Consider the following 19743-nt stretch of genomic DNA (forward strand, 5'->3'; position numbering starts at 1 on the left):
ATTTCAGAGGAAAATCATTATTGCAAGACTTTAGCTGGATCTTCCTCTCCAGTATTCCCTCCTTTTGTGGAACAGTCCTGTGTTTCCCTCTTCCATACAGAGAAGGAGATGCTGGGCAATGAAAACTCCTGCAAATTTAGTGAGCATAATATTTATTCTTACTGCTTCATTTTCTATTCATGAATTCTATTTTGCAGCCCTAAACAAAAGCAATTACCATTTGCTTCTTTTCTGTGTAGCTCTCTTCAAACACATTGCTCTCACGGATTCTCGTAAAGCTGAAGGACCTGACACAGGAAGATCCGGGAAGGCGCTGTCCATGCTGTGCCCCCTCACCGTGGCCTGCATCTCACCTGGGCAGCATGATGCATTCAGCCATGACAAATTATAGCAGGGATTATGAGGTTCCTCTGCTGCGTATCAGTGAGCAGTTGTGGAGACTTGAATTGGAGGTCAGGCAGTGACAGTCGAGGACGTTAGTGGGAGCAAGAGGTGAGGAAAGAGGAGATTAGTACTGGGAGAGCGTCTTGCAGTGATGCTGGAGTCTGGCAAAATCTGGTGTAGCTGGTTAGATCACAGAAGGATGAAATGGAGCTCTGCTGGGCTGTTTAGGTGAGGAGCTGGGGGCGTGAATCATGGTATGGGAATGAGAACGAGTGAGGAGGTTGGATGAGGAAAACCCAGGATAGACACTGATAGAACAGGATTGTCTGATGAGCGAAGAGCATTGCAAAAAGGATGTGAGCGTAGAAGTGCATAGCTCTCCTACAGCACAGGAAAGGGTGGTAATACTCCTGAGTCTAACTGCTTTTCTGCAGGCAGAAGGTACTAGCAAAACCTCATGGTAAATTGTGAGTCACGTCCTCCTTCTCCACTGCTTGTCCATACAAAAGGTGGCAGCCAGCTGCTTCTGCTGTCTACTTGCCTCAGCAGCTGAGGGTTTTTAATACGTAGGAAGGTTCCAGGCTTATTAGTGTCTCACTGGAGTATGAACACAAGTCCACATGAAGATACATAAAATATATATAATAAAATTTTTTCTGATTGTGAACTCAATCACTACAGTGACAGGAAATGTCAAAATTAAGGTTGTCCTGGCAAACTTACTTTGGCCCCATGGGCTATATATTATGTTGTCTTTGCAGGATTCTTCCCCCCTTTCCCCCTGCCATGCAATTATCATCTTTTGCAAGGCAGATAAAGGACCTGCTTAAGACATGAATCAGGACCGTACAGGGATGTGGTCACTGTCAATAAGTTCCTTCCCTAATTTTTAGCAGAAAATGGAAGGCATATGGAAAATGGGTCTGAGGGCTGTGGAAGAGAAGAGAGGGATTCCAAAGAGAGCTGGTACCGCCTTCAGAACTGGCTCTGCCAGTGCGTGCCTAACATTTTCAGATGGGCTTTTAATTGTATGTTCCTGGTTTTCTGGGTACCCATGTTGAGAATCAGCTGCCCCATTTTATTTGCAAGAGAAGTCAAAGTGAGCTGTACTTTGAATATAAAAGATTATATAATGCTCCATACTCTGAAAGATCAGTGCTTCACACCAAACACCTATACTTAGGGAACTCTTCAATGCTGCAGGTATTATCAGAGAATTCTATACCTCACCTCAGAGGCATTCGTCAGATACTGCATTGATAAGCTCCACAGAAAATGAAAAAAAAAAAAAAAAAAAATGAACCTTTAGAGAAATCTGTCATTCTGGATTCAGAGCTGGGTTTGTATAGTCCTAACAGCAGATAAGGCACAAGCCTGCAACTTAAAAGGCAAAGATTAAATGAAAGACTGAATGACTTCTTGTTCAGTGAGCACTGTTTATCCTATGCAGTGATTGAGGCAGGGGTCTGGTGAAATAATAGTATCCAGTCATGAAATTAAAAACACTGACTTAATGCACATAGGCAAGTGGGATTTATGCAATATGCAAGGAGACGTATCATGATCTTGAGTACTTCGTTCTTCAATGTTAGATTCTGTATTGTTTGCATCTGAGTATAATTAATGATTCATGAGGAAGGAAAATATGGATATGTATAAGAGGAGCATGAAGATGTATATTTTTTCTTCTTACTGAGCAAGGGAAAGGACTCATTTACATTTGATCCCTGTTTGCATGGTGAAGTCTCAGAAGAGAAGAAATAGAGAACACTGTGCTCACTGCAGCACTGCCACATCTCTCTTTTGGGGAGGTGTAATACCTGCTAGGATTCTTTATGCTAGCTATTGAGAGATTCAGAAAATAACACTGTAAGTCCTCCAGTAGCTGCTATAATGTGAGAGGGTGAAAATACGGAGGAGATAAGGGAGCAGCATGGATAAGAGAGAGCTTCTCTCCACATGGAGGGCTGCTACTGCGTGGAATGAACTGAGGTTTTTGCCTGGCAGTCTGCAGTTCTTCCTTTCTGGATCCTCTGTACCATGCCCACTGACATACCTCCCAGAGACATCTGAGTTTAGTTTTCTGCACCCAGGGCTTCTGCCTCTGGACTTTTCCACAGATAGAGCTTTGTATACTTCATTTTGGGGTTTTCCCTGTGTGGGATATATGGATAATATTTATTGGTATTTTGCTGTATCCATGATGATCTCATGAGTTAGGCAAGAAAAGGTTTAGAAGTAAGGGTAATGTATTTTATTAGATCAAGCGATGCTGTTAGAAAAATCAAGTAACTTTTAAGTACTGAAAAGGCTGCAGAATCGACTTAGTGATATACAGGCTTTGGAGTCTGAAGTGTGGTAAACTGACCCCACCTTCATTCTTCTCTGTGTATTATATACCCATATTCATGATCTCCTGAATTATAAAAACATTAGTGGATAGGATAGAAATACATTTAAAATGAAGACAGGTATATAAAATGGGGTCATTGTGCTGCCCTGGCATATCATTTTATTGCTCTTGGAACAGAATAGAAATGGACCATTAGCATTCCCAAAGATGTCCCATTTGCTATAAGGACATTGGTGCTTTTCAGTATGCTGTTATGAGAAATCTGGGACCTTCCGCAAGTAGCATGCACCCAGGAGCAGCAGCCCTTCTGTGAGCTTCTTCAGAATTTCCTGTGTTTTAGTTCAGTTTGCACAGTTAGAAGATCAACAAAGGTCTTCCTTCTCAAGGCTCTTCCAGTGCAGAAGGGCAGACCTTCTCACTGTAAAACTTATGCTTTCACAGGAAATTTTGCTTTTGCAAACATCAGCTCATGAATCACCTAATGAAACAATTCAGAGCCTTTCTTTTTTTCAGACAGAAGTGTCATGTCAGCATTCAGAAGAACAAAGCATCTACTTTGTGTCTCACACTATCTGTCAAGCAAATTTCAGTGAAACATCCAAAATATTTTACCAGTATTTTACCTGATGAGGATAGGGTGAGTTAAAAATTAAGCCACACATTTTTGTGTTATGATGTTCTCTTTGATTTTATTTCTTTCCTTTGGAAGTTAATAGGTGCTATTGTGAGAGATCAGTGAACCTTGAACAGGTGAACTTGTCTTAGGACAATGTCCAGAATTGACAAAAATATGTGACATGAGGCTAGTTATGTTTTCTGGGTGCAAAGTGAAGTTGATAGTCAAGATGCAGACTGTTGCATGAGCAAACTGTGAAATTAGAAATCAGTGTTGGCTGAGCTTCTTTGCTGCTAGGTTTCAGGCTTTAATCCTAAACAAATCTGCCTTTTAGTTCCTACCTGAGGTATGTCAAAGGATCATTTGAATTATAGAATAGGTATTTCCTCCGTATTGTCATTCTTCTTGCAAGTGTGTATTTCAGTACAAGGCAGATGGTAGAGATTATTTTATATTCATAACACATATACCTCTAGGAGAGCCACGCTGCAGTGTGCTGATGCTGGCTGCATTGGTTATATATTCTCAGGAGACCGACACATTCAGAATGTATTCTTTTGCCCTTTCCATGTCATCTCATGTTTTGCTATGATAGAAGCACTAGCAAATGAAAGGTTTGTTATTGATTTCTGTGCAGATGTTAATAATTTCTGTGTAACTCTGCATTGGAGTGGCAGTAACTGATGTACAAAATTTGACATCTTAATTATTCCTTGATGGAAAGGAGGGCCACTAACCTGAGACACAGCAGCCTATTAACTCTGGATCTGTGGATTCAAAGCAGCCTTAGGTCACCAGTGAAATGAGTGAGGCTGTCTCAGTATAGTCTTTATGGATGTTTGTTTGCTTCTCAGAGACATCAGACTGTCTTCAATGTGTCTGGAGCAGATGGAAGCAGAAATCCTGAAACAAAAAATGTTTTACTTTCAGTATTGCTAGCTTAGCTGAAATCACAAGTACTGGAAATCTCAGGAAAAGCACAATTTATGCGCTCCCCAGACATACTGCTATATGATTACCAAAATATACATCCCAAATGCTGTTGTTTACTCAATCAAAAAGAGAGGTTTGAGAATTTTGGTGTTTGTCTGTCAATCCCATCCAGTAGACACAGCTTCAGTTCCCAGCAGTTGCAGCTTTATGCAGAATTCCTGTGAGCTGGAAATGTGAAGTGGATGACCAAGGGCACACATGCACCATAGTTCATTAGCAGATATTGAAAGGTGAGCCCCAAAAACCTGATCCCCAGCCACTGAAGGTATTGCTATCATTACAACCGTGAAAGCAAATCTTTTCACAGTAGGTGGATGTCAGGCTGTTATTGTCTTTGCTTTTAGCCATACATAGCTATCATCCACAACCTTTAGTGTAGGAGAGGCTCTCTTCAAGAGTATGCTATTTCCCAACTAACCATCCAGTTGACCTGTACACTGTGTAGCTAAATCTCTCTTTAAAAATTATATCATGCATTTCTGAATACAGGATTAGATGACCACCACAGAAGCATTATATATGCATCATTATGCTGCTAAAATCCATATTCTTAGTCCAGTTACAGACAGCCCCACAATAAGGCATCAGCGTTTCAGAAGCTATCCTATGCTGAACAATAGAGTAAATAGCAAGAACAGAAAATTTGATTTCCGCCTCAGTGGAAAAAAAGATTTAATATGAAAGAACAATTGTGCAAAGTCTTAGGGCTTGATTGTTTTGTATTTCACCAACATCATCCAAAATTGATTTCAGTGATTGAATTATTATTATTATTATTGAGTTACCCAGTGTCCTAGAAAGCAAGAAAAAAATTTGGGCCCGCTAATCTAATCCACTACCCTCTTTACCTCCAGAGCTGGGCCAGAGGTCTACTTGCATAGTGTGCACTGGAAAAGGGCAGCAGTTTGGTGTTTGCTGCAGCAGCTCCTTAACAGATAGTCTCCAATGCTGGTCTGCATCTCTGTATTGACAGTGGTAACACTGCAGAAGGACTGAGGCCAGAAGAAGACAGAAGGGGTGAACTGGGAAGAAGAAAGAAGTTTAAATTGTAGTCCAGGGCCTTTCAGCATGCTCAGCTGCAGACACAACACAGTGCAAACCTGAGGAAGGAAACTAATTAGGGTTCCATTAAAAAGAGGAGAAAAAAAATCTTGCTGAGACCCAAGTCACATCACGATGGTCAAAGTGAAACCTAGTGCACTAATGTAGCCTTAATTCATTTTATTTTGCAGAGACAGCAAGCTCACCATGTTGCTTCGGGAGTCCTTGGGGAATATGAACTGCCGCACCACAATGATAGCTCACATTTCAGCCGCTGCAGGGAACTATGCTGAGACGCTGTCCACCATCCAGATTGCATCAAGGGTCCTCAGGATGAAGAAAAAGAAAACTAAGGTAAGACAATGTATAGCTCCCTTCTTGTAATGGTGGAGGAGGGAAGAAGAAGGACCCTGAAGGATCCTTAAGAGAGTAGAGCATCATGTAACAAAATCAGTAATCAAATCCAGAGTGCGTGGGCTGTATGTTCCCTGTCCTAGACAAGTGGCTTGGATCACAGAGCAGAGACTAAGTGGGGATTAACGCTTCAGCTTCAGGTAGAGAGGAGAGAGTTCAGACGTATATGCTACAGCAGGTTTGTAAACTGGCCTCATTTAGTGATAGAGCTGTCAGAGAGCATTTATTTTCAGTTATGCTCTTAGTGCTAATGAAATAATAAGGAATGTAACTGCTGTAGAGTTAAAGGAAATTGGGATTAATGAAGAATTAAATTCTTTACGCTTCCCAGAGAGTGCAGGAACAAAATAAATGCAAAGCAGTGTGTCCATTGCCAGCATTGACGTCCCTTTTATTCTCACTGCTTCTAAATATGGGTAATAGATTTTCCAAGGAGTGAAGGTGGGCTGTATCCACTTCCACATTTTAGAGGCCTGGTTCCTTCTGTACAGGTTATGGTGTGAATTGGGCACAAGTGAATTTTATGCATTTCATTTAAATTTACAGTCTGTGAATTGACACAATCTTTTTTGTCAATGGATTAAAGAGAGATGAGTGAAGGGATTCAGTCCACACACCATCACAGCAGTGTGTCTCCAGAGACCTCTGAGTGCCCGTTATACAGTTCCACACACTGGTGGTAGTAAGACCAAATGGGGATTGTCTTTATTTTCTGTGCCTTATTTGTGTAATCAATTTTCTTGTTCCTATTCACATACACACACACACAGAAAATCCACAAAGCTTGTGCCAAATATCTGATTTCTTTGGCCAGGCTCAATTAAGAGAGGGACCCTAATCCATTTGTTCTGTACTTTTTTTTTTGGAAGTCTCATGGGCACCCTAATCCATTTGTTCTGTACTTTTTTTTGGAAGTCTCATGATTTTGAGTGGGACATGGAGTTGGGGCATTGGGTTCTCCGTTGAACACTGCTGTGTCTTTGCTGTAGGACTGTGTATAAGGAGCTTTAGAGCTCTGTGCCTTAGTTTAGAGATTTTCCAGTTTTGGTGGGACCGTGACCTTTCTGTGTATGCGCTTTGTGCAAGGAGATGTTTGCCATGCTGAAATGTCATGCTCTCTCTCTCTCTCTCTCTCTCTCTCTCTCTTTTATACCGCAGTACACATCGAGTTCTTCTGGAGGAGAGAGCTCTTGTGAGGAGGGCAGGATGCGGAGGCCAACCCAGCTGAGGCCTTTCCATTCTAGAAACACTGTTGACCCAGACTTCCCTATTTTGCATTTATCAAGTGATCCTGATTATTCATCCAGCAGTGAGCAGTCGTGTGACACGGTGATTTACGTTGGCCCCAATGGAACTGCCCTTTCTGATAAGGAACTGACTGATAATGAGGGTCCCCCTGACTTTGTTCCCATAGTTCCTGCTCTGCAAAAGACCAAAAATGAGGGCAGGTTGGAGGAAGTTAGTGAATCAGGGCCCAGCACATCTGAAAGAGACTGCTTGAAGTGCAACACTTTTGCAGAGCTCCAGGAGAGGCTGGATTGCATAGATGGCAGTGAAGAGATCGACAAATTTCCCTTTGAAGAGATGCCTGCTCAGTTTAGCTCAGACCAGATGTCTAAGTGCTCTGTCTCAAGCCAGCTGGCAGAGCTTAGCTACTTACCAGAGTCAGATAAGGAAGATATGATGCCAGAATGTCAGCATCCTGATAGAGAAGCCAAGGAAAATATAAATGCAATGCCCAGCAAAACTAAGAGAAATCACTCCCCTGTTCCTTCTGGAGCTCTTACTAATGTTTCAACTCCTTCTTCTCCGAGGAGTGTAACAGGCAGCTCTAGTAGAGAGCTTAGCTCTTGTCAGTTAGCACACAGCACCAGCTTGCAGAGCAGCAGAGAAGGTCTCAACACCTGTGGATTTGTGGAAGGCAAACCTCGGCCAATGGGTTCGCCCCGGCTTGGCATTGCAAGCCTCTCAAAGACATCTGAGTACAAGCCACCAACTTCTCCTTCCCAGAGGTGCAAGGTCTATACACAGAAAGGAGTCCTGCCCAGCTCCGCTCCCCCAGCAGCTCCCCTGAATAAGGATACTGGGATGACATCCAGTGAATCATTACTGCAGCCAGAAATCCGGACCCCACCTGTAGGCATGAGCCCTCAGATCATGAAGAAGTCAACATCCTCCAGGAACGGGGATTTTGAAGAATCCATTCTTGATGAAGATCGGCAACAAAGCATTTCTCCAGAATCCAAGAAGGAGATTCTGAGCACCACCATGGTGACTGTGCAGCAGCCATTAGAGCTGAATGGAGAGGATGAGCTGGTGTTCACCCTTGTAGAAGAGCTAACCATTAGTGGGGTCCTTGACAATGGGCGCCCAACCAGTATAATCAGTTTTAACAGTGACTGTTCTGTGCAGGCTTTGGCCTCTGGATCTAGGCCAGTCAGTATTATCAGCAGCATATCTGAAGATCTTGAATGTTACTCCAGTGCAGCTCCTGTGTCTGAAGTCAGCATCACTCAGTTCCTTCCACTTCCAAAGTTAGGCCTGGATGACAAATCCCAGGATGATGGCAGCAGGCGCTCATCCATCAGCTCTTGGTTGAGTGAAATGAGCACAGGGAGTGATGGTGAACAGTCGTGCCACAGCTTCATAGCCCAGGCATGCTATGGGCATGGAGAAGCAATGGCAGAACCCCCTGTCTCCGAGTTTGCAAGCACCATACAGAGTGCCAGCATGATCTGTGTAAGTGACAAACAGAAGCCGGTGACTGACAACATGCTTATACTGTCAGAAATGGGGGAGGAAGCTTTCAGCAAAGTGCCACCCATCAAAGGCTGTAAAATATCAGCTCTAGGGAAAACTACTGTCACGATCAAAAACACTGCAAGCCTCAGCAGCTGTGAAGGCTACATCCCGATGAAGACAAACATTACAGTGTATCCATGTATCGCTGTTAATCCCTTCAAAGCACAAGACGCTGATGATGTTGTACCAGCAGTAACCGCAGACCCAAAGGTCGCTCATCCCCATGATGAGAAGGAATCCAGTGCGAAGAAGGATATCAGATTTGAAGACCCTTGGCTGAAGAGAGAGGAAGATGTAAAAAAGGACAGCTCTGGGAGCAGTGATGGGCCAAGGCCTGACGTAGCCGCAGTTCCAGCCATGCCTGAGAACAGCACAAAGCAGTCCTCAGCGGACAGGTTTAGCAGCAGCAGCGGGGATGCCTCTATCTCCCCAGGATCTGACAGTCTAAAGAGGATTGTGGATGGCTGTGAGGTGGCAGCGTCCAGCTGTGCAACCCACAGCCCTGTTCATTCCAGTGATGGCTTGAAGAACGGCAGCCTCCCTCGGTGTGTCCCAAAGGCAAGCAAGCCGGAGGAGCCTGACAGTAACCTCCATCCTACTGCCTCTGACAGCACTGGAGTTGGCTCTCCTGCCCTCCCCCAGTTTTCTAAGGCTAGCCTTGAGAAGAAAATGGCCTCTCCTAAACACTGCGTCCTCACTCGTCCCAAAGGGACCCCTCCTCTGCCACCGGTGAGAAAGTCAAGCTTGGATCAGAAGAACAGAGCCAGCCCCCAGCACAGTGCAGCCAGCAGCACCACGAGCAGTCCCTCTAGCCAGCCCGGGTCCTTCCTGGCCAGCTTCCCCGAGGAGCTGAACGCCAAACAGAAGGGCCCTGGCATCGACAGCAGCAGCAACAACAGCAGCAGTAAGCTCTTCAGTGCCAAACTAGAGCAGCTCGCCAGCAGAACCAACTCCCTTGGGAGGTCCACAGGAAGCCACTATGAGTGCTTGTCGCTGGAAAGAGCAGAAAGCCTCTCCTCTGTGAGCTCCAAAATGAGCCCTGGAAAAGACACCACCATGCCTCGGGCTGGAAGGAGCCTCAGCCGCGGTGTCATGTCCTCACCCACGAACTCGGGCCTCTCCCAGTCAGCAGGTACCTCCCCGAAAGCCAGCCAGTCGAAGATCTCTGCGGTCAGCAAGCTCCTGCTAGCAAGTCCCAAGGCCCGCAGCCTGTCTGCCTCTGCCACCAAAACACTCAGCTTCTCGACCAAGTCCCTGCCTCAGTCCGTAGGGCAGAGCTCCAGTTTGCCTCCGAGCGGGAAGAACATGTCCTGGTCAACGCAGTCACTCAGCAGAAACCGGGGCTCCAGCCTGGCTTCCAAATTGCCCCTTCGGGCCGTCAACGGGCGGATTTCGGAGCTGCTCCAGGGGAGTGCCAGCGCCAGAGGCTTCCAGCTGCGGGGAAGCTCAGAGGCAGACGAGCGTGGGGGCCTTCCTGGAGATGAGAAGCCAGCTGTTCACATGCTGCCTTCACCTTACAGTAAGATCACCCCTCCTCGGAAACCTCACCGCTGCAGCAGTGGTCACGGGAGTGACAACAGCAGTGTCCTGAGTGGGGAGCTGCCCCCCGCCATGGGAAAAACAGCCCTCTTCTATCACAGCGGGGGGAGCAGTGGCTACGAGAGCATGATGAGGGACAGCGAAGCGACGGGGAGCGCCTCCTCAGCCCAAGATTCCATGAGCGAGAACAGCAGCTCTGCGAGCGGCAGGTGCCGAAGTCTCAAAAATCCAAAGAAAAGATCAAATGCAGGTAAGCTTGTGGTGCTGTGAAAGAGGGATGCAGACCAAGGCAGATAACTAGTACGTGGTGGGGAGGCTAGCCCTAAAGGTTAGCTAATTCAGTACCAGCTGTATCTCTTAGCAGAGAAATGAGGCCAGGGCAGGTGTCCTATGCTCTGAGTTTCTTCCTTTGGAACATGAACAAAACCTGTGTGGTTGCATTGCCTTTGCAGTGGAGCCTCCCCCTCACCCTTTTCACTTAGGTTTACTTCACATGAACAGAAGAACATTTATCCCTAAAACTGGTCAGTATTGCCAGTGGCAGCGCGTTCAAGTATTTATTTATACAAATATTCTTCTGATTTGATTCCAGAAAGATGCCTTTGTGAAGTGGTGGAATGTAGCTGTTATTCTAAGCACTTTGGGCACAGACTCCCCTCTTGGTATGCACATGTTTCACCAGCACAAGACCAGAGTCTTGATGAATAGCAGTATCTGTTGTGAGCCCACTTTTGCTCCTTGTGTGCTCTGGATGCCCAAAGGTGCAAGATGCCACACAGCTGAAACCACCACTGAGTTCTTTCTTCCCACCTAGAGGATGGAACAAAGTTGTGCCTGTGCCCCTTGAAGGATGTTACCCTGTCTCTGAGACGTTTTGTTTTTGAGTTATGAGTCCTTCTTTTCACAGTAATTTATTGATAACAAATAATTAAATGTATTAGTAATAATATATGGGAACTACTGCAATGAAGCACTTGCAAATCTGAAACCTTTTCAGCAATTATAGAAGACTTCATCTTTGTTCAAATCTAATCCCCAGTAGCTTTCACACTACAGCAGGACTTTTTAATTAGAAGGCAAGAGCCTCTGGGATCATACCAAGAGTCTGTGCAGTTGCAACTGATACATCTTCCCACCAGAACGAGTTTCAGAAAATTGCAGGACAGGAGTGAGGTGCATCCATCAGCTGGTCACCTCACCTTCTTCCTGGATGCTGTCTTCCCGACTTGAAGTGCGAGTCCTGCCTAACTTACTTTTGAAAAAAATGCACATTGGCATTGGAAATGGTGTGCACAGGTATGTGAAATATCAGTGGCTACTTATCCTACAGTAGCGCTGGCTGTCCAAAATACGTTATTTTCATAGAGTTTGTAATTCACCAGCCATTCCACGTGCTGGGATACTGACCTCTGGGATTCATTTGCAGTGAACAAACTGAGTAATTCATAACTCTCCTTTTCCTTATGCTCTTGACTGTGGTAGCAGGAGGACCATGTGCAGCACAGATGTGAATACAGTAGATACCACTATTAAAACCATATCCATAAGTGCATGACTGATTGTACCTTTTCAGAGGATGCATCTGAAAGTGATCCCTCTACATGGTGCAAGCATAGACGAAGTGATGAAATAATCTTTCTGAAATTAACTTTGCATCCTATGAGAAAACCTCTTTCCTATCCCTTCAGTTTACATGGTAATAAATTGATTTTCCTCTTTCTGAGGAGCTGTTCTTCTAATAGCTCCTTTCAAACATCAACTTTTTAAGAGTAACTAGTAAGAAAAGGAATCATGATTTGTATGTTGTGGAAAAGGAAAACAAAGCTGTCCACAGAGATGTCATTTTTGGGTGTATGCTGACAACTAGATTGCATCTTATGGAGAAGCTGCCCATATAATGTGGACTTTTTCCACAGGACATTCAGATGCAAAAATTTATCAAGTTCTGTGAAAACAGGCAGCTGTGCAGATGAGGGAACAGAGAGAAAATGACAATGTAGATTTATCCTTATTGGACACTAAAGAGGACCCCTCTTTCCCTAGGGGGAATACTTTAAAATAATACTCTGAGAAAATCTTCAGGCAGAGCTTGCATATTCTCTAGACTCCAGAGTTCATCCCAAACCTAAATCAGTAGAACATCAGGATTTGTTTACTCTGATGCTCATAAAACTAGTTGTTTCATTTCACTTCTTTCTGCTTTGCTAGCACATTGGAGGCTGGACAAGGCAGGAGAAAAGCATTGTCTTTGTAATTACAGAAGAGCTCTGCATCTGTGGGCTGTACTATATATCAGGGTTGTATTTTGGCTCACAACTCTGGCTTTCAATAGCCCCTATGAGGGACTAAATGTTGTGTCAGTGGCCATGAAAAAGGAGTTATGGCAGGAGAATTGTTTGAGACTCATGTTTCAGGTTGCTTTTGTAGCAGTCTGGAAGACACCACTTCTCCCTCCTGGAGAGAAGAGGCTTTTCCATGGTCTAGCCAGCCTTGAGCCTACCTGGCAGAGCAGTGACGCTGGTTAGTCATGCCCTGCAGGTATGCAAAGGCAGTGAGCGAGGGGGCTGGCAGGAACCTTTCCTTAGTGGGGAACATGGGAAGTCTAAGCTTTGCTGCTTTTTTTTACTGCTGTGTAACATCTGACCTGTCTTTTTCACCGAATACAGCTTTATTTTTGACTGGCCAACAGCATAATCTCTTTATTCTAATTTACTGTATGGGCTAGTTCCTGAACCTCTGGATTCTCTGGACCTGAACCTCTGGGGTGGAGGGTTTTCAGTGGAGGGCCCATGTCCTTGGAAGTTGCCTGCCCTGGTGGGCTTGGCATAGCCTGGCACGTTGACCTGCCTCAAAGGAATTTACAAAGTTTCTCTCTTAATTCAGCCTATCACCTCATGTGGAGAGATTCTGAGCATATAATCTCTGATACCTTACTTTCGAGAGTGATTCCCTATATCAGCAAATAATTCCTGTATTGTTTTGAATGACTTGTGTTTGTGTATAAGTACAACTAGGGGTTTTATGCAAATTACAAAAAAATAAATCTTTACTACTTTCTGTATCTCTAGCAGCAAAACACTGCCCAGAAACTAATAAAGCTTCACTTTCTTATAACCCAGCTCCTGTTTGCATTTGGTCCTGCAGCAGAGAAATCTTAATTCTGTTTTGATGTGTTTGATAATAGTATAATTTTTCACATGTCAGCAAATTTATGATGGCATAAAACCAGGATTATGACTTCAATGCAGGAGAAATGGAAGGAGGAGCTGAAATATAAGGGAGAATAGAGCTGTTCACAAATATATTTTTATTGCATAATAAACAAAAAAAAAAGTAAAGGTTTTCAATCTTTCATCCTCTGTAATGTCTCCTTTCTATAGGTCTGTTCTAGTGTGAATGTTCTCTCTTAAGGAACACTTTTTAATGAAAAAGATGGCAGACAAAGGTTCTGAGCTCTTAAAAGATGGATATTATTTTAATACACAGTGTCAAGAGCATTGGACCTTTCCTGATTTGCGGTACAGATCCACTGTGCTGTAATGGATATGGCACTATATAGATATGCTCATTTCAGGTCAGGCAACCTTGTCCACTTTATTTATGATTATTATTAACAGAAATGCTAGCTGCCAGACACAATCAACATGAATCAGCCCAAGGCCCCTGTAAGAGGAGCTATAAAGAGTCTTTAAGAGAATCACCAGCAGCCCTGTCAGATCTCACAATTACTTTTGAAGTTCTGACACATTGGAGAGACATAATTTTTTTCTTGAGATTAAGATCTTGTCTTTCAGTGCTCTTAAGTGCATTATTTGTATGTGTAGGTGCTTCTGCCCTGGTTGTCATACATGAAGTATCAGACCTACATTGACAACTTCTGAAAGCTAAAGCTAGTTTATATCCTTTAGTGTTACTCTTAGGTTAAATTTTGGGCTCTTCCTGAGTACCTGTAGAGTTCACAGACAGCCTAGTATTGTGTGTACAAAATAAAAATAAAATTAAAAAAAATATATACTTGCCTCTTGCATTCTGCTACGTATTGAAAAATCATGTGTTTACATCATGAGGCACATAAGCCTTTCCCCTGAAGCTAACCAATCCATTTAATAAACATTACCATCTTTCTATCACTTAACATTGGTCCTATAACATCATGTCAGCATATATTGCCCCAAAGTGACTGCTTATGGCAGAAACAGAGCTATTTAGCCCTGATCTATGGCTGTACATTTCAAAGCTTTGTACAGCTGCTCTTTAATCTACCCTGTGGTGTAAGTGTTATTCCAGACTCCATTTTACAGATGGAGAAATGAAGGCAGAGAACTTTACTGACTTGCCCAATGAGAGCCAGATCCAGGGTTAAATTACAAGCACTCTTGACTCCTAACCCCAACCCCAACTGACTTGCTGCGCACCCTCCCCTGCCCTTGCTGAGCAGTGGAAAGGAGGATTTGATTTGTTATTTTCTTTCTGTGGCAGGCCCTTCCTCCTTCTCCCCCTGCAAGCATCTGTGCAACTGCGTTTTCTTGGATTTCTTCACCCCATCAGCGTTTCCCCTGTAAGAAACAGTTGGCATCTCAGCCAAATTTCTGGCTCAGGCTCTAGTCTTCTCTCTTGGGTGGGCAGCACTGTCTTGAGCAGAGTACTGAAGTGTTAGGGCATAGTTTGTGCAGTCACCACTAGCACCAATTATATATTACTTTTTAAAACCTCAGAAATTTCAAGTGCAATGACCCAGTGCTGCTCCATGGAAAGGCAATGATAAGGAGGTGCTTTTATATTACATACTCCTGTATGTGATCAGGAAATGCATTCTGGCTGAACTCCATTTTACCAAAGCCGTATTTGTATCCCAAGAACACAACGGGTACGAGAGGGAGGCAGGTGGGGTGGCAGATTAGAACTTGCAAGATCTATGCTGTATTCTCTGATGCGCTGCTGGTTCGCTGTATCGCCTTGGGCAATTTGTGTAATTTCTGTGTTCTCTGGTCACCAGCTCATAAAACTGGATAATGGTGTTGTGAAAAAAAGCAACAGTAGGATCCTTAGATCGGGAGTGTTACCTAACTGCTTTGTGGTCTTCTGCTTTAGTTTTTAGCACTTTTTCCCTACTTTAGTTGGGATGTATGTGGGCATTACTTTCAAATAATTCTCAATGTAAAACATGACTGGATGATTTCAGAGATGCAGCTTTGGTGTTATCTCCAGGTCCTGCCCACTGTGAGCTAACAGCAAAGCAAGAGCCCAGGCTCCAATGAGGTTTACACAGAAAAGCCGGGTCCTGTTTGCATTCTCATGTAATGTGCACAAAGGCCGTGTTTCTGCCTTTTATCGCCCTTTCCTACAGATGTTATTTACCAGTTCCCGATCCTTACAATGTTTCAGACCTGCCTGTAAGGCCACCTTCCCTGGGGACAGCACAACAGGAGGGGATCTGAGGCAATTCAGCATAGGTGAGGCTTTTCGTGTAGACCACATGGATCTTCCTGAGGCTGTCTCCTTTCCCGTTCCCTTTGGGAATAAGGTTGGGTGCCTAAGAGAGTCCCCATCCCCTGTGACATTGAGCTAGAGCGAAGGGCTGCAGTCTATCACTGCTTGCAGCTCTCTGCCGAGATGGGACAGACTGCTGCTAAGGTGTGTGTCTCCTTTGGTTTCTCTAGCTGACGTTTTTTGGAGCTGAGTCTGAGCCTGGAGCTTCACCGGTCTGGGACCGGTGCCCGCGGGGTGAAACGCTCAGGGCAGCGCTCTGTGGCCCACGCAGGCTTGGGGGGAGCAGCAAGTGTGCAGCAGCGTAAGGCACCAGTGGGGACTGCTGCCTCTTGGCTGGAATGCACAGACCCACTCAAGGGGCAAAGAGCCAGGACTTAGGCATGAGAGGAAGATGTGGGAAGGAAGGAGGCAGGTGAAGAGGTGAGGCTTAGGGGAGAAGGTCCTTACCTGTAAAGTGCTTTCAAGTTGGGTCAGTTTGGGCCATTTCAGCCTTCCTGAACGTTGAGTAACAGTGGGCATCTGAAAACAGAAATCTAAGGGATGCTATTGAAAGTAAAGTCAAGTAGAAACAAGACTGGGGGAAAACTTTAAGGTTTCCAAATGCTGACTTCCTGATGTTTCAACCTGTGCTCTGAGTCAGAGTTGTGAATCTCAACATTTGCAGGATCCTGCTCTTGTCAGTCCAGGATAGGATTGGCGTGTGGGTGTGTGTTTGTGCACATGCTTTAATCTTCTTTGCATGGGGAACCTGTCAGTCTGTAGATAATTATTTCTGCTGCATCATTTCATGGCTTTTGCAGTAAAGTTTCATGACTCCTTGCAGCTCTTTCTCAATACTAAGTTTCACCACCAAAGCAGAGCAAATTGCCACAAGATTTTAAATAAATTAATAAAAAGACAGATTGTTAAGACATGACAATAATTATTTACAATTAGAGTCCCTTTTTCTCTCTTACTTGTGTGTTCTGGGTTTCACTGGTGGGATAGTTTTAAAGATGGAGATCTAGAGGTTCCTGGAAAGCCCTGAAAACTCTACATTGAACATATTCACTCTCTGGAAGCACTTAGCCCTGCCTGTGAAAGCAGCAGAAAAAGCCAGAGGCTGAATCCGCAGGCTGTAAATTATGAAAGTCCATCTCCAACCAATATTGCAAAGCATCACGTTTTGAAACGTGGCCAAAATGATAATGATGAAACAAAACAGCAACAAAAAAGAGTCTGAGCTTTTCTTGTTGAATCCAAGTGAAAAGGAATTTGGCTCATGTTTAGATTGCCTAAGGCACAGTGTGGGGAGCTGAAAACTGCCCTTTGTATCACAAAGCCATAGAGCGTCTCCAGTATTTCTACTTTAACTTGCTTACAAGTGATGGTAGCTAATTGATATCCTGAATTATACCTTTGCCATGACAAAGGATGCTTAGAATTATACAGGGAAAAGCTGTTTGCATGCAGGTGACCGCTTTGTGCATGTGACTGCTGGCTGGACAGCCCTGGGGGGGAGCAGAGGGAGGGGAAGTTTAGGCTTCGGCTCCAATTTTTTTTGTTCATTAAAACAACAGCATTGATTTTCCCAGGTCAGAGCCAGGCCATTTCATGCAGCAAATCTGTGTTGAAAGGGATCAGAGTAATCATTTTTTACACGCTTGACTACTGCATGCCAGCACTGAGCTTTCAGCCACATGAACATAGGAATGATTTAATAGAGGAAATGGCAGCAGGCTATTGTGCATGGTGAAGGCTCCATGTAACATGCATGACTGAGTCGCACACCATTAGGCTGGGTGTAAATAAAACCTGCTCCTGACACTGCCATGGAATTAGCTCATTGGAATGCCTCCACCACTGTGCTGTTGGGAGCTAATGCTCTGGCTGCAGAGCCCCTTCCCCCTTCAGCCTCTGCCTTTGCTGCCCAAGCGACTGGGGTGGCTATTTAGTGCAGTACTGTAGAAACAATAACCAGCTCCTCAAAGAATGCCACAATGCAGACAAATACTTGTTATACCCAAATCTAGCCGAAGTGAGATAGATATTTAGAAGAAACTGGTCATTTTTTTGCTAGGGATTGTGGGTGCTGACGATTCACCCCCCCCCCCCCCATGATGGGCATCCTCCGTGGAGCACCTCCTGGATTACTTGTCAACCTGCCACACTGCAGGAGGGCTGCTTCCTGATCTGGATTCAGCAGTGCTCATTCACCAGCTCCAAACTGCCCTGAAAAGATCATTTTAAAGTGAAAAGGTAATTCAGGAAGCATAGTTAAGAAATTAACTGGGTGGGGAGAAAAAAAATTAGGAGTAGGCCATACCTCAGTACGTTCCTTATACCAGTACAGAAGCAACATATCGAGTATAGGTATAGATAGAAGATTATAAAAAAAGGTTGCTTTATTCCTATGTAATTTAAGAGGTGATTTCTGTCCTCAAGTGTCCTTGTACTTACTGATTCACAACAGCGGGATTGCATATAAGTCAACACAGAATATGGCCTGAGTTATTTTACAGTGAGGTGGACATAGAAGATTTTCTTCTGAATGACAGATCCTGTCAGTGTTTCCTATTCCAGGTGTTCAGGTGCAACACGGTACTCCCTCTGTAACCTGAGTTGCCAGGATGAGCGAATGCTGTTAGGTTTTCTGACAATAAATGCCTGAATTTTTTGGTGTTTGTAGTACTGAGCTGAAGCTGGTCACCCTAAATACTTGTGGTGAAGTCTCCACAGCATCAGAGGGGCCATCCACTTGAAAGCATGGGCAATGTCTTCGATAGTTGGGAGGGGAACTGTGCAAACCGTATGAAAATCGGAGGAGTGAATAGCTAAGTGCTCTGCACTGCGGAAAGTGCAATATAAAATAAACTAGGAGAAAGGAGGTCAAAGGAATGGGGAGGAGTTAGTTCAGTCATGGACAATTGCCCATGAGGGCAGATCCCATTAGGAAATGGGATTGAGAGGCAAAGTCAGCATTACATTTTCAACTCCAACAAAGCAGGAGCCCCGTTGTCAGACAGTGAGGATCAGCAGGGGGAAAAGGACAGATAATCCTTGCTAGAAAGCAAACAGTTTGATGCTACATATGAGGTTGATGCTGTTGCTACTGGAAGCACAATATTTCTTGGAAGTGAAGACATGGAAGGAACAGTGGAAGCTTAGGGGTACTGTTTTACTTAGCTAGGACTGGGTTTTGTAATTGCCTTGAGTTTGGATGGATGGTCTAGTGAGAAAAAAATAAAATGCTGAACAACAGGTTCCATACAGAAAGGTAATTTTACCTCCCATAACATTAAGTGCAGTGGGAAATAGTTTTCACTACACATCCTGCATTTGAGCACACACTATAAACTTCCAAAATTATGACCTATCAAGTTGCAGTTTAATTTTCTGTTTGAAACACCTTGAAATTTCATAGAATCATAGTCATAGAATGGTTTGGGTTGGAAGGGACCATCTAGTTCCAACCCCCATGCCATGGGCACGGAAACCTTCCACTAGACCAGTTTTCTAGGACTGCTGTTGTTTTGCATCCCATTCAGATGTATCCTGCTTTGAAGATATATGCATCAGGCTTCTTTTAGTGAAGATTCTGCATTTATACTTTTTGCCTTTACCTTTTTCATAGAAAAGATGCTCAGCCTCCGATGTGTGCTTGGAAAGCAATCTAAGGGGAGCACTCCAAAATATACAGCACTTAAGCAAAACCAGACCTCTAAGAGTTTCTGCCCTGGTGAACACAGACTTTTATGAGCACACATCCTTATGCAGTTGGGTAATCTTGCTGAGGTCAGCGAGACTTCTTATCCTTAAAGTTACCCTTACATACCTAGCTGGCTTGATCTGTGTTTCTAATACCTTAAGGCTTCTCTGGGCTTACCTTTGCTGAAGTATGTTGTAGCTTCAGTGCCACTCTTCAGTCAGATCTGCTTTCCCACTGTACACCTTCACTGCTGTGTTACCGTCTTTATCTTAATTTTAACCTGGCCAAACCTTAACCTGTAGCTCAAGGTAGAGCAACAGATCCATCGTGAAAGAAAATCTTGTATTCTGTGCATTTTCAGGGCTATGTTATAGTCTGAAGAGGCATTATTCTGAGTGTGGATAAATTCAAACTAAGTGAAAA

At 44.1% G+C, this 19743-nt stretch overlaps 1 protein-coding gene across 1 annotated transcript in view; it reads left to right on the forward strand.

Moving 5' to 3' along the window:
- KIF26B (kinesin family member 26B) overlaps positions 1-19743 on the forward strand; it is a 300203-nt gene that overhangs the window by 267272 nt on the left and 13188 nt on the right. Inside the window, exons 11-12 of the mRNA XM_042796107.1 lie at positions 5579-5741; positions 6960-10392. Of these exons, the coding sequence (XP_042652041.1) occupies positions 5579-5741; positions 6960-10392 (3596 nt within the window). The remainder of the gene's footprint in view (positions 1-5578; positions 5742-6959; positions 10393-19743) is intronic.

Source organism: Tyto alba, unplaced genomic scaffold (genome assembly GCF_018691265.1).
Source record: "Tyto alba isolate M040663 unplaced genomic scaffold, T.alba_DEE_v4.0 Super-Scaffold_22, whole genome shotgun sequence".
Classification (NCBI taxonomy): domain Eukaryota; kingdom Metazoa; phylum Chordata; class Aves; order Strigiformes; family Tytonidae; genus Tyto; species Tyto alba.